General features: G+C 45.3%; 1 protein-coding gene across 2 annotated transcripts in view; it reads right to left on the reverse strand.

The window, feature by feature from the left end:
* The window catches only part of gatad2b (GATA zinc finger domain containing 2B), a 47166-nt gene that overhangs the window by 14006 nt on the left and 17465 nt on the right, over nt 1-15695 (reverse strand). For both annotated transcript variants that reach the window (XM_062436013.1, XM_062436012.1), the window contains exons 2-3: nt 4572-4958; nt 134-263 (exon numbers count right to left, since the gene is read on the reverse strand). In XM_062436013.1, coding sequence (XP_062291997.1) covers nt 134-263; nt 4572-4957 — 516 coding nt within the window. In that variant the 5' untranslated portion in view covers nt 4958. The remainder of the gene's footprint in view (nt 1-133; nt 264-4571; nt 4959-15695) is intronic.

The raw sequence follows: 15695 nt of genomic DNA on the forward strand, positions 1-15695 counted from the left end.
ACTCTGACGTGTTAATCAGGTTTCAAACTGATGTACAACACAAAGTTAATTACAGAGACGCTTTCCTGAACAGTGAGGGTGTTCCTCTGAGCTGCGCGGGGGTTGAACAAGTGATTGCTGTGGATGTTTTTACCTTGAACATGTCCAGGTTGGCATGGTGCAGGTGCTCCTCAGGGCGAGGGGTTGTTCTGGGACTGGAGGCCTCGTTGTCTGACAGGATGATGACGTCCGGAGACGGAGTTCGTCTATCGTGGTCCGCCTCGCTGAATGTGAACAGGAGAAAAAACAAAAATGTCTCGTCTAGATTTTGGATAAACGTGCATGGTCATTTATTTCTTTACAATGAGGTCAGTCAGTACACACTCTGAAATGAGTTTGTATTTCAAGTGGACATCTCAAAGCTTCCAAACACAGCTTATCCAGGCTGAATTTTGGAGAACTGTGTCCATGGACGATGCAGCAATTAAAAAGCAAACTAACAGGACTCTGCTGAGTAGACACATTATAACTTCAACGAAGAGCTGGAACAAGCTCAAAGTATTCAGACTCCTTCAAGTATGTCTCTATAAGCTCTGGATAGTTTCTACCATTGTTTCTGGTAGATCCTCTCAGACTCAGTAGGACTAGATGTGAGGCACCAGTAGGATTGGATGTGAGGCACCAGTGGGACTGGATGTGAGGCATGAGTGGGACTGGATGTGAGGCATGAGTGGGACTGGATGTGAGGCATCAGTGGGACTGGATGTGAGGCATCAGTGGGACTGGATGTGAGGCACCAGTGGGACTGGATGTGAGGCATCAGTGGGACTGGATGTGAGGCATCAGTGGGACTGGATGTGAGGCATCAGTGGGCTTGGATGGGGGGCATCAGTGGGACTGGATGTGAGGCATCAGTGGGACTGGATGTGAGGCATCAGTGGGCTTGGATGGGGGGCATCAGTGGGACTGGATGTGAGGCACCAGTAGGACTGGATGTGAGGGATCAGTGGGATTGGATGGGGGGCACCAGTGGGACTGGATGGGGGCTGCCACTGTCTTTAAGTGTCTCCACAGATGATTCCTGGGGATCAGGTCTAGCTAGGTCTGGCTCTGATCATTCAGTCACTACAGTGTGTTGATCCTTTCATCCCTCCCACGTCCAGCTCCAAGAAGAGTTTTGGTGGTTCCACAGTGATGGATGCACTGTGCTCCTAGACACAGTCAGTATTTAGAAACCTTAAATCTGTGCGTTGACACAGTTTGATGGTGGAGGTCTACAGAAGGTCTACAGAGCCTGTGTCATTAACTGCTGCCTGTATAACTAACACTCAACAGTTTACTCAGTACTGAGCATTAAGTTCAGACTTCATTCACTCAGTTATCATCATTTGCATCATCACTGACAACGGTCATTTTGAACCACTGATCAAAAAACATTTGATCTTATCTATAAAATGTGTCAGGTGCATTGTGGGAATGTTGAACAAAGTTTTTTCATTCCCTTGTAGAATGTTCCAGGACACTATATAAGAAATACATTTACACAGTCACACATTCACAAGACAGTATAGTGACACAGGTGTCTGGCCTATGGAATTTGGCCCAATGAGCACTATGAATTTTTGGATCTTATTGTACACACACACACACACACACACACACACACACACACACACACACACACACACAGGAGTCATCTGAAGTGACAAACCTACAGTGCAAATAGCAACAAACTAAACGTGTCAAAGTGAACCTCATACTGTCATTACATTGCTACTTGAGCCCGTTCCTAAAACTCTATCTTCACAATTACAGTTGTTTTTAATAGCACACAAATATTAGAAACATACATTACAGATCAGGTTTTCAGGAACAGTTATAAGGGACACAGATAGGGATGAACCATTCATTGTGATTGTGTGTGGCTGTGATTTGGATTAGAGCCAATGATCTCTCCAGGTGAGAAGGTCAGTGTGTGGTCCTCACTGGCTGAAAAGATAACGGCCGCTTGGCAAATTGATGATGTGTAGATAATTAAGGTCTGTGAGTTTGACAAACTATCAAATGAAACTCTCAGGTGGGTTCTGGTTAATAAGCTCTTTTGCATGTCGGTGACTGAAGCACCAAAGGGGAAGCACATCTGTATCCCTTTGATATGTGGAAGCACGGTGAGTGTACTGTGTAGGTTTAGCTGGACCACACAGAGCAGCGGGTCACTTCAGACAGATACTAGCAGCTAATAGCTAACAGTGAACAGGAGCTGCAGGATTCAGCACTGAAGCTAATGTGCAAAGCTGTCAGAGTATCACTTGTGAGCTATTTGTGTCAGGAATGCTAGCAACATGACTTAGCATTTTGATACTATTAATGTTAATGCATTGTTAATGTTAAGTGAACTTTTCTCTGACTGTGTTAAACAAGAGAAAGATAAGATCATAGTTATTCTAAGTATGTAGACCACCAGTGCTGGTATAAAGATATTTAATGTAGTTGTACTATTTGTCAGGAAATGGCAATTACATATTTTCCCGCAATAGTTGAACGCTATAAAAAGGCAGCAGGTTAATCCAGCTTCTGATCACTGAGGCGAGACGTATTCCTGCAGCTGGCTGCATTTAAATGTTCCAAGATAAAATATGTCTCAAAACACACACGTATACACGAGGAAGGAAAGAGAACACCTCTGCATGCTGAATACAGAGCAGTGTGATATGGTTAGTGATGTCATCCAGGTAAACTACACAGTGGACAGATGTGTTCCAGCTCAGCAGCTTTCACACTGGAGGCTGAACATTTATCACACACACACACACACACACACACACACACACACACACACACACACACACACACACACACACACACACACACACACACACACACACACACACACACACACACACACACACACACACACACACACACACACACACACACACACACACACACACACACACACACAGGAAATGAATTTTCTTTTTACAATTACATTGGCTTTTATTTTGGCCTCATGAAATATTTTGGATCATTTTCAGGGCAATTGTTTCAAATGATGGGAACCACCCAGAATGGTTGCTAGTTTTAAACTGGATATGGCATCATTTATTCTCTCCTCTGTCCTCCCTCTGCTGCTGCACGTACTGCTATAGTAAAGTCTGCAAGAGTTCAACTCATGTTCAGATATTTATCTAATTAGACTGAATTTCTACATACAATGAACGTCCGTCTTGAGTTCATTCATAGCAGTTCAATATTAACATATCAAGTTCTGTATGTGTGATTAGATGAGAGGAGCTGACTGCTGGAAGTCAATCATTCAAGTTTATGTTCAACTTGTTTAACAGCTGTTTGATACATTGTTCATTCAGATAATATATTATCAATGGATTCTTTATTTATATATTTACTTTGGGGCATTTTTTGCCTTTATTTGAAAGTACTTGGCATAGAGGCTGACAGGAAAGATGGAGAGAGAGAGATGAATGACCTGCAGCAAAGGTCCCTTGCCAGAATTGAACGAGGCACGCTGCCATTATGTGGCATGTGCTGTAATCACTGGGCTACCAAGGTGTTCCTATCACTGGATTTTGTTGCACTTACTGCAGCGACTGTATTAAAGTATAACCTTAAGTCCTTTGCAGTTTGTCTGTTGCCTCTCTGCTTCACTGTGCACTCTGTGAGAATGTGTGGAGCTCAGCTCAGCTCCACCATCCTACAGACAGACAGACAGACAGACAGACAGACAGACAGACAGACAGACAGACAGACAGACAGACAGACAGACAGACAGACAGACAGACAGACAGACAGACAGACAGACAGACAGACAGACAGACAGACAGACAGACAGACAGACAGACAGACAGAGCAGAGGGAGAGAGAGAGAGAGAAGGAGAGAGATGGAGAAGCAAACCTCCCATTCTCCCCCCATCAGCTCCAGTCAGCTGCTCCAGCTGTAGTTTATGTTCGTTGTGATTATGAACAATATGAAATTTCAGCAGTGGTTTCATCATTCATAGGGCGGCTGTGTCTCACGAGGTACAGCGGTTTGATTGGCGTTCGATTCCCGGATCCTCCAGCCCACATGTCGATGTGTCCTTGGGTAAGATACTAAACCCCAAATTACACCTGATGGCTGTGCCAACGGTGAATGAATATGTGTGTGAATGAGAATTCCCTGTGTGGTAGTTCCTGTCATCAGTGTATGAATGTGTGTGAATGTGACATGTAGTGTAAAAACACTGAGTGGTCAAAGAGACTATATAAGAGCTATATAAGAAGAATTTTTTAGAGCCCTCTTTAAGTTTCAACTGTTCACACATGAAGGGAATTTAAAGGTAAAAGACCAAACTGACACAGTGCTGCTTGTAGCATGGCCACAAATACAGTGATGTTTGAGACTTTATAGATTTCATATATTCATAACATAAACATTCATCAACATCAGACAGATTTGGTGTGTAGAACTCCCATCCAGACTTTAACCTCTGGTGTGAGAGCAGACAGGGTTTAACCTCTGACCCCACAGAGGGGGACAGAAGCACTGCAGTCACTCCTCTCTGCTTCTTGTGCGGAAATAGAAATATTCTCACCATCTCCTCCCGGCGCTCATATCCACCGGCATATCATCCATCATGTTCTCCTTCCCGTTCTTACTGGGTCCGACGTGGCCGCCGTGGCCGCCCAGCCTCAGACTCCCGTTTAGCTTCTCCTCATACGCGGCGGCACCCATTAGGGTCTGGTGGTGGAGGGAGCTGGCTCCGGGGCCCTTCCCGTCTCCCAGGGGCCCCCCCACCTCCAGGGCTGCCAGATCAGCGAGATCCTTGCGTTTTAGCAGCGCCAGCATCTTGAGGCGCTCCATGGCCTCGTGGCCTTCCATTTTGAGACGTTTGGCCAGCGCTTCCTCTCTCTCGCTGGGCGACTCCAGGCCTCGCTTCAGCAGGTTCAGCCTCAGCGCCTCCTCAGACATCCGCTCCATCCTGCAGGAGACAGGAGACAACAGTGAGACACAAGAAACACATGGAGGACGTGATACTGGATTTACAGCAGCACAGAGCAGCGTTTTATTAATAATGAAAAGCACATGTATTTGTCTTGTGGCTTTTCATTAATAGTGTCTATAGGGTCAAATATAGACCATCAATCATTCTCTGGCAGCTACATGGAGTCCACAGCAACCAGAGTGAATGAAAACTACAGAAACAGCTGCAAGAAACAGCTGGAACTAACTGTGATAATACGCCTGCTAACATTCAACACAATCTATGTAACACTATCAGAGGCTGAGGATGTGGATGAAGCTTTTTGTGTATTTTTGGTACATTTTTGTCTTAATTTTAAAGTGCATGGTAGAGAGGAGACAGGAAGTAGGGCCCCTCAAACCACAGGATGGAAGACTTAAATATCTGCTCATATTTTATATTTTTCTTATCATTCCACTGAGCAGAATGCAGATTCAAATCAATCCATACAACTGAGTATATGCAGTATTGTGTATCATAGTGTGCTATATCTGAGTCCTCTGTGCCAATGAGCTCCTCTGTTCCCCAACAACAAAAAAACCTAAAAATACTTAAAAAACAACATGAGTGAGTCACACTGTTGCTCTGGTCGACATGTTGCTTCATTACCATGAAAAAACACACACACGCTGCCGGAAATACTCACTAGAGCACCAAATGTGGATTCATCCACCGCTGAAAATAGTCCCCAACAAATCCACTGCTTTTCCTCTTCTTTGAGTATCTTTGCTAAAAACTGCAGTGAGCAGCTGTTTTAGGAAATGACTCAAAAACGTAAAACGACATATTCTACACTTCTGCTGGCGGGCAACAAAAAAGAAAAAGAAAAGGTAGAGTGATGCAGAGCAGTGATGTTCTATATGCAGCATCACCAGAGTCCAGTTAGGCGTTCCTAACCAGTATAACCTCAGTAACCTGAGAATCAGTGCAGTGAAGCGTCAGGATGCAACTCATATAAATAAATAATCAGACAATATGAGCAGCTGATGGTAAGCTCATTCAGATGGAAGTGGGTTAAACAGGGCGGACTAAGAATAGCCTGGATCTCTCTACTTGATGGTGACAAATACATTGGAGAAATGTTTGATGCCTTATCCGTGTGTGTGTGTGTGTATATGTATGTGTGTGTGCGTGTGTGTTACCATGTGATTCATACCAGCGAGGAAGACTTTTTGTAAGGATGACAGCGATCTGAGTCTTATGAGCGAATTAGCTTAGTCATGTGACCCGGCTTCAGCAAGGAGGCAGACAGAGCGGTGAACCAATCAAAGCGCTGCGGCAGAGCACGAGCCGGACGAGGAAATGACAAAGCAGAAAGACTCACTGTGTGTTTCCTGCACACCTTTAACTGCTAACCATCACACACTCATCTGACTGCAGGTGTGCTGCTGGGCTGCACACACACACACACACACACACACACACACATGGAACTCTGCCTCACACTGGACTCTGGCTTTCTTTACTCCTTGAACTACATGAACCTGTATGAAAGCTTCTGTATAAATAAAGTTTGATTGACTGATTGATGAACGCAGCACAAACTACAGGAGACATGATGTGTTACGATGACATACTGCAGACAGTGGTTGGTGCTACAGGATGTATGGTGAGCAGGTGAAACACTGCTGCACAGTCAGCATGTTGGAACAGCAGCTAACACTCTTGACTGCTGCAGGTGGTTGTGAACGCTCACTGTTTCTGTTTCATGTTCACTTTGACTAATCTATGAAAGAGAAGAGACTGCTCTTCTTATTTAAAGATGTCAGTGTATGTGTTGGAAGCCAATGGAAGTTGAATAGGACTCAAACTAATATCAGTGTGCAGTGTGCATGTAACGTAACCACAACTTCCAGCCAGGGACCCCATCTCTCTCCTCTCTGCTGCCTGCTGTCTAATAACGACAGAAATACTGAAACTCATCTTTAAATAAACCCTATATGACAATCTTAGCTCCGCTGAAATGACTCTTATTAACCCCTGAGAGGCTTCAACTATGACTACAACATATACTGATGAACTGTCTATGAGCAGCCAGGTTATCATCAAATGTAGCACAAACTTGAGTGAAAAAGTCTGTTTCCACTGTATTTTGTCACATTTAGCAGCATGCTAAATATATATCAGGATTAGAGCCCCACTGATATATCTATCAACTGATATTATTGACTGATATTGACCTATCCGAGATATATCTATATTGCTGTTAATGCTGATATTATGTATATTTAATCCTTTTTCTTAATTCAAGTTTAATATATACACATTCAATTCCCAGTGTAGTTTACTGTTTCGCTGCTCTGCTGTCAGTCTATAAAATAAAGTTTATTCTCAAACTGTAAAATATCACAGCTTCCATTACAAATCTTTTTCACAAGCGTTTGATAACCGAATGTATATATCGTCGAATATATCGATATCAGATTTTTTTAATTCCTTAATATCAGTATCAAACATCCAGTATCAGTGGGCTTATCAGGATGTTTTTTTAATACCAGTGAACACAGGTGGATGTAAACTCTGTTACACTCTACTCAGACAGACTGAATCCTAAACTTAAAGATGAATTCCTTTGTTTTGTTATATCGCCCATAATCTGCACTTTTTTCCTATTTTCTCTGCTTAGGCTCCTCCTCCTCCGTGTCAGACAGGATATCACGAGTGCGTCCGACCACATGCAAATGGATGCTTTCATTTGCGGCGCTGCATCACCCTTCTCATCCTCATCATCCTCATCACCTGGACCGACACCGAATTGAACAAAAAAAAAAAATGTCGTCAGTGACTGCGGCTCAAACAGAGATTTAATTGGCCTTGTTATCACTTAATCACCTTCCTATTAGCAGATTATTGCTGCTGGTGTGCTTGTATCGTTTCCTCTCATCTATTGTATGAGAGCGCTGTGACTGCTGCTCGCTCTAATCTGTTCATTCTGTGCTGCTCTAACATCTCTGTTATCCTCCTCACATCTTTAACACGGGGAGGAGCCTTCCCCGCCACTTCTTGTTCTTCTTCTCCTCTAATTAATTTGTGACGCAGCGACGGAGCAGAGTCGTCGCCTCCATTTGCTTGAGAGAGAGAGAGAGAGAGAGAGAGAGAGAGGACAGAAGAAGAAGAAGAAAAAAAGAAAAAAGAAAAGCGGCTCCTGCAACCTCTCTGTCGAGCCTCCACCTTTAATGAGCCACAGAGCGCCCGCTGAGAATGGCGCTGATGAGCCAATCAGGGCCCGGCCTTGTTCTGCACGTCAGAAGCTGGCACCCCCACCCCTCCCAACCCCGACACCCTCCTCCACCCCTACCCACCTAACCACCCCCCCACCCTTCCTCCTCCTCCTCTCGGCCACGGCCACCGCCGACTGCCTTTACATAATATAATGACTGTTTCAGTCAGCTGCTACAGCCACACACACACTCTTTCTCCCTCTTTCTCAAACCCCCCTCCCTCTTCCTCCCATAATCCCTCCCACCACCCCCGCCCGACCAACCCAACCCAACCCTCCCCTCCCCTCCCCTCCCCTCTGGCTTTGGGCGCTCTGCCAGGCCGATGCAATAAAGGAAAAGAAAAGAGAGAAAAAAAAAAAAAAAGGAGAGACATGGCGAGCGGTAGAGAGGTAGAGAAGCGAGCGGGTGGAGGTTGACGGAGGGCAAACGTCGCTCCACCTAGAGCCTCAAAAAATATCAAAAATAAAATAATAATAATGACACTTCTCATGACCTAGGACGGAGAGACAAAGTTGGACAGGTGGACGTCTTTAGTGGAGAGCTGAAGAAGAGAAGAAGACCTGAGCAGACGATCACGTACAGCACAGAGCAGCATTCCAACACAAGGCAGCATTTTGTAACCCCCCCCCCCCTCCCTCCTCCCTCCTCCAGCTGTACTGTACCACAAAGAAAAAAAAAAAACCCTCCCTGCTCCTCTACCCTCCCCCAATTCCTCAAACCCTTCGTCTTTTCCTCCCCCTCCACCTCTACCTCCTCCCCCTCTTTCACTGTAAAAATAAACACATGCTTACTTTTCAGGGGCCCCTTAAATGTAGCCAGAGCTCAGGGGCTTCATTTGTTCATATTACACCGGCCAATCAGGAGTGGATATGGAGTCTGTGTAGGCATGTGTGCACGGGCATGTGTGACAGCGCGTGTGTGCGTGTGTGTGTGCGTGTGTGTGTGTGTATGGGGGGGTAATAAAAAAAGATACACTCGGAGCACAGGGATTTTTTTTTCTTCATCTTGCGCTATCCTTTGCTCAAGTCTTTGTGTGTGTGTATGCGTGTGTGTGTGTGTGTGTGTGTGTGTGTAGGGGTAGAAAGGAGGCAGAGATGGCAGCTCTCCTGACATAATGCCAACTCTTAATTCCCTCCTCCCATCCCCCAACACACACACACACACACACACACAAACACACACCATGTTCTTTATGCACAGAGCTGCCTGTCGATCAGATGGCTGCTGCTAAAATGTCCTCCTCACAATCAACACACACACACACACACACTCCTGCTTTTAACACCCAGCGGGGACCCTCCTGTCCCCGGTGTGTCTCCGCTCTGTCCACCAGGTTCACCGTGTTTGCCAGGCGGGCCCGGTGCCAGCTGACTGGGTGTAATGGTAATAAGGCCATTTGCAACTGCACTGTGGAATCTGCTGCTCATTTCACGCATGATCTGCATCATGACAATTCATTTGGCTGATGCAACTCCACTCCTCCCAGTCCGCCTTCTGTCTCTCTCTCTACCACCTCCACCACCACCTCTTCCTCATCCTCCTCCTCCTCCTGGACTCTGCTTGTTACACACGATTGAGGAAGCGTTCTCCGTTTCATTTTTCAGCTGTTTGATTCATCGTTGGATGTCAGGCTTATCGCTGAGGTGCAGGAGCCAGATGTGTCAGCCCTGACTTCCCATCTCTACCCCCGAGACAAAAAGAACAAAAAAAAAAAAAAGAAAAAAAAAAAGAAGAAGGTTGCAGCTACTGATTCGGTGCTTCTTAATCACCATCCACCTCCGTTTGTGTCATTAATCCTACTGTCAAAATGGTGGTGGTTGGGTGCAAAATGGCGGACGTGGCACACAAAAAAAAACTGGCAGGACCCTCAATCCAAATCAATATTATTTGGGATACACAGAGTGTGTGATGAACCTGCATCCCAATCACACACTCTGCTGAGCTCTGACTGTGCTGGCAGCAGAGCTCAGGATGCTGCCTCAATACTTTCTATCACAAAACTGAGACCAAGTTACAAAAGCTGGCAGATTTGTTGTCGTCTTTACTTCAGTATTACATTAAAGTCCTCTTCCACTCAAACATGTGTTTTATTTATTGTTCCTACAGTGTGATGTGTGAGCTTCACTGTGTAGAATGATGGAAGGACACTTTGTTTTCAGGTACATCTACTGAAGGTGAAACCTCTTCTTCTCTTTGCTCATTCAAAGTCTGGTTTTAAAGGGGCGGGCCTTTGAGCAGGATTTGTGATATCACAACTACTTTAGAGCCAATCCTTGTGTAATATTCAAATGACACAAGTGTGATGTGGAAACTTGAAGTCTCCAGTGCACAAACACTGAGGGTGGACTTTACAGTGAAGTAGGAGACATGGATTAACGACATCTCTACTCCCTATGAGTCCTGAGTGAGTCCTACATTTCCCATCATGCATTATATGAGTGTGTATATTTGAAATATATAATACAAATGATACAAACGGTAAACCTACACAGACGCACACTGGTCACATTGGTGAAGTGGCCCTTTAAACATTAGTGTGTTGAAGCGTTATCGGTCCTCACATCTGCTGTTATCTGTGTGTCGGTACTGTTACTCTGGTACCTCATCAGCGCTGGAATCACTGCTGCTACTCATCCATGATCACTTACCCTGCTGATTGGTAATAGCTTCACTTTTTAAGCATCGGGAAATAGTGTTGGTAGGGTTATGTAGTAGTTAGCAAGAGGGTTCTGGGTTTGAACCCACCGGCGAACTGGAGACCTTCTGTGTGGGGTGTGTATGTTCACCTTGTGTGTGTGTGGGGGGGGGGTTATCTCCACCTACTCCAGCTTCCTCCCACTGACCAGAATCATGCAGGTTAGGGTTCATTTGAGAATCTAAATTGCCCGTAGGTGTGAATGTGACTGGTTGTCTCTATATGTTAGCCCTGTGATGGACTGACCAGACCTGGTCCTGGATCTTCTCATATCACATATCTCCTTCTTTACTCAGCAGTCTGACACATTTTTTAAAAAGAACATGAAAGTACTTACATCATGTTTCTATTGATAAAAAGCAGCACTGTTTGGTATCCGCATGGCTAGATTAACCTGCTCGGTGGCCCCCCGCTGCCGGGCCCGTTTACCCCACCTCACCTCCCCTCCCCTCCCCTCTCCACCACCGTGCATTTTTGGGATGTGCTCCTGTGCTGAAATATTACACCGCCCCATGTCTGCTGAGTGCTAATGTGATTAAACACATGCTGACAACATGAAAGCAGCATGTGAGACTCTGAAGCTCTTAAACTGGGACACAGGGAGCCTGTTTAAGACACGACCTCATCACCTTAAAACCCTTATGGACACCTCCACTGTAATGTTTACTGCTGCATATTCTATATAATCATATATATCATAATGATTTATCACTGATCAACTGCCACACAGTGTTGCTGAGGCAGGCCTGGCCAACCGCATGCGGCTCTTTGCCTGGTTTCATATCGATTTTGTGTTAGTGTTTTTTTTTTTTCGGGAGGGAAATCTTTATTGTTGAGTAAACAATTTGTGTCAAGTTCTCTCAAGTCACCAGCGCCGCCCTGAATGAGCAAACAGCCAGATGTGCAACACTGGTGGAAAACCTGCACGAAAGCTTTGTGACCCGGTTCCGTGGTCTAGTACAACTGAAAAGGCCACGGATTACGTTCCTCGTCGACCCGTTTAATGCGGAGACGGACTGTTTGAAAGCCCTGTGTGCTAGTCACAGTGTGTGTGTGTGTGTGTGTGTGTGAGAGAGAGAGAGAGTGAGAGGAAGGGATGGGGGGGATGTTCATGTGTGCCTGTGTGTGTGATGTGGCTCTTTGCAGTAACACAGTAAAACATGTGGCTCTTAGTCTCTGACTGGTTGGCCCCCCCCCCCCTGCTTTAGGAGCCGTTACCTGGTTAGTAATCCAGTGTTAGATACTGATAGTGAAACTCACTTATCATAATCTATCAGTTATTACTCACAGTACAGTTCTGTGTAGAACATTCATGTTAAAAACAAATGAGGGGACTGTCCCTTTATCCCTCTATAAACACACTTCCTCCTCTCTGTTCTGTTTTAAATCAATCACAATGAGACTGACTGCTCCACAGGCAATAAGAGCCTTAAAGTTTGACTGGAAGATGGGCACAAAATGGCTGCCGTGGCACAATCTTCTCCAGATCCCCCCCTGAGACCCTCTGTGCCTGCAGCCAACATTAACAGTAACATATAGAGCAGAGTGAAGAGTGAAGGGGGGGGGGGGGGTACTGCTGCCATATACACACTGTAGGTCATGTTAACTGTAGGGGGGGGCTGAGCTTTACGTACAGTGAGGTTTAGTGCTGAGGTCAGAGGTCAGACAGGGTGAACACTCACACTCCATCTAAACTGCACCGCATCACTTTTAAAATGCTCTTTACATGTAAAGACAACTTGTATCTACACGTGGGTTTGGAGGTGGTTTTATTAGAGACCCCCACCACCACCACACACACACAAACACCCACACACATTAACTGTACAACTTGTCACTATGTCTGTGTCTGAGAAAATGCTGAGTGTGTAAATATCTGCACTATATTTTACCCTCCGATACTGCACATTCTACACATGCTGACGACACACAATGATGACAATTAGTGTCTGAAATCTGGATTTGTTGCTCACTATTTAGTGTTGCTCACATAAAGAGGAGTGAAGGAGTGAATAAGAGAGTCTGTTTTAATTGTGACATGAACTGATCAAATCTACGTGAACACAGGTCGGCGATAACGGTTCCGTGCTGACGCTTACAGCGAGAGATCGCACAGGAAGTGAAAAGATGATAGACAGATGTTAACAGCGCTGCAGCCACACACACTCACTACGTCATCATCTGTCCCACACACACTCGAACACCTGCCTGCTCTATTGAGGTTAACACACTCTGCAGAGAGCTTCTGAAGACGCTGTGTGTGTGTGTGTGTGTGTGTGTGTGTGTGTGTGTGTGTGGACAAACAGAAAAAGATGAGCTTACACATGTGTACAAAGTGTGAACAGTCTCACTGTAATGAATGAAAGAAATGTGGTTCACAAGTTTTGAGTCTACTGTTGCTGTTGGAATCAGTCAGAGCTGTGTGGTGAATACACACTAATACACACTAATACACACTAATACACACTGAAGATGACTGAACACTGACCAAATGTCCAGTTAGTGTAAGAGAGTTTAGTGTTTGATCATCTTCTCTTCAATATCTAATAGAGTGTTTTTAAAGCTGCTCTGTTCAGTCCACTTCAATGTGACTGTGGTTCATGTGGATTCATGTGTTCAGAGGACCAAAACAGCCAGACTGAGACCGTTTGAGGATGTGGTCGTGGTCTGGTCCCAAAACCAGTTCCTGAATGAGTCGGTGATGGGAACACGATGTGACCTCGCTCTGACCTGATTACCAGGGTTACCCTGTTTGTTAGATGTGAGCAGCAGTCATACCTGGGTATGCTGAGATGAAGACCGGCGAAATGAGTTGAATGAGTTGAGTCGGCAGGTGTGAGCTGATAGGATCTGTTTCCTTCCCCATCACTGTGTGCAGTCTAGTCTACACTTCAGTAATGCAGTACAAGTCTCACTAGTTCAATTTCTTAGCCGATATTATCAACCATAATCGGCCTATCACAGATATTGCTTTTTGTCACAAGTGTTTGATAACTACATTTGAGGGATCATTGCAAAACAAATGTTTGTATATGTATATATTCTGTATTTATAAGACGATCAGCTGATATATCCACATCAGCATTTTTTTTTACAACCCAACGTCGCTATCGGCCCCAGAAATCAGTCAGGCTCTAGTTATTAATATGCATTCTAAAGACCAACAGAGACTTGCTGCTAACTAAAAATGCAAACCAGTGCAACTGAGACAGCAGCTAAAGGATGCAGATGATTCTACCAGCTACCACTGATCCACACAACTACACACAAACTCACTAGTGGATTTTATTCACAGACAGGTAGTCCACTATCTGTGTGCTTATTCTGAATAATGCACTGTCAGACACCAACAACATGTGAGTACTAGTGTGTGTGTGTGTGTGTGTGTGTGTGTGTCTGGTTCAGCTTTTATAAAGACAGACTACACCATGCATAGAGGAGAGTGTGTGTGTTCCAGGGATATAAGAACAATGTTAAGGAGACACTCTGAGCCTTAATGATGTTAGAGAATGTAGAAGCGGAGTTCTACTAAAAATATCAGATTAATAGATATCGTCACTTTCTCCTTTTAGATTTACAATTGAACATACTGAGTGTTTGCCACCAGGGTTCCTCATTCATGCTGCACCAGCTACTAGCAGCTACTTTTTGGACTGTAACCATGTATGAGCGGATCATAATCAATGTGTTTCCACAGCTAAATGCTTCATAGTGAATTCCATCAGCTGTGTGAGGGTTAGAGAGACGAGGCTGACTGACACAGACAGACGTTTGAGCCGCAGCACGTGCACACTTACACCTGTGCTGTCTGACTGACACTACTGCAGCTCAGACACAGAGCAGCACAAATAAAGGGCTGAATGGCCTGTGTGCTGTGGGTGACAGACACTGCTGTGTGTGTGTGTGTGTGTGTGAGTTTATACATTTCTTGTTGCTCATCATACCAACAGTGGAGGAAACAACCAGAGGCAGCTACCATCTGGCTGCTTTAGCCGCTGCTAAAGAAGATGGAAAGAAGTCTGGGAACAACAAACCTCTCCCTGAGCCAACGGGACGCAGCGGCTCAGCTAGCTGCTCCAGCTGACCACACAGACACACACACACACACACACACACACTACAGTGGCAGCCTGGCTGTAAAGGATGTTGATGATAGGGCTGCTGGGAATATGACCAACATTTGCATATGGCTAGTTTTTGACACTAATAAGGCCAATCAGAATGCAGCCCATAGCAACAGAGATGTAATTGGCTGTGTGGAGCGGCTCAGGAGTTGATGGTTGTGGGATGCGGCTTCGTAGCCAATGGGAGTTAAGAGAAGGATGCTGGCAGTGTTTTGTTGTTGGTTGAAGTGATCTGGGTGTTGACGGCGGTGTGATAATTACACACACACACACACACACACACACACACACACACACACACACACACACACACACACACACACACACACACACACACACACACACACACACACACACACACACCTTCACCTGCCGTCTGTAGATGCGCAGCGTGTAGGGCGACACACACACACACACACACACACACACACACACACACACACACACACACACACACACACACACACACACACACACACACACACACACACACACACACACACACACACACACACACACACACACACACACACACACACACACACACACACACACACACACACACACACACACACACACACACACACACACACACACACACCTTCACCTGCCGTCTGTAGATGCGCAGCGTGTAGGGCGACACACACACACACAC

The sequence above is a fragment of the Scomber scombrus genome, chromosome 16 (assembly GCF_963691925.1).
Source record: "Scomber scombrus chromosome 16, fScoSco1.1, whole genome shotgun sequence".
Classification (NCBI taxonomy): Eukaryota; Metazoa; Chordata; class Actinopteri; order Scombriformes; family Scombridae; genus Scomber; species Scomber scombrus.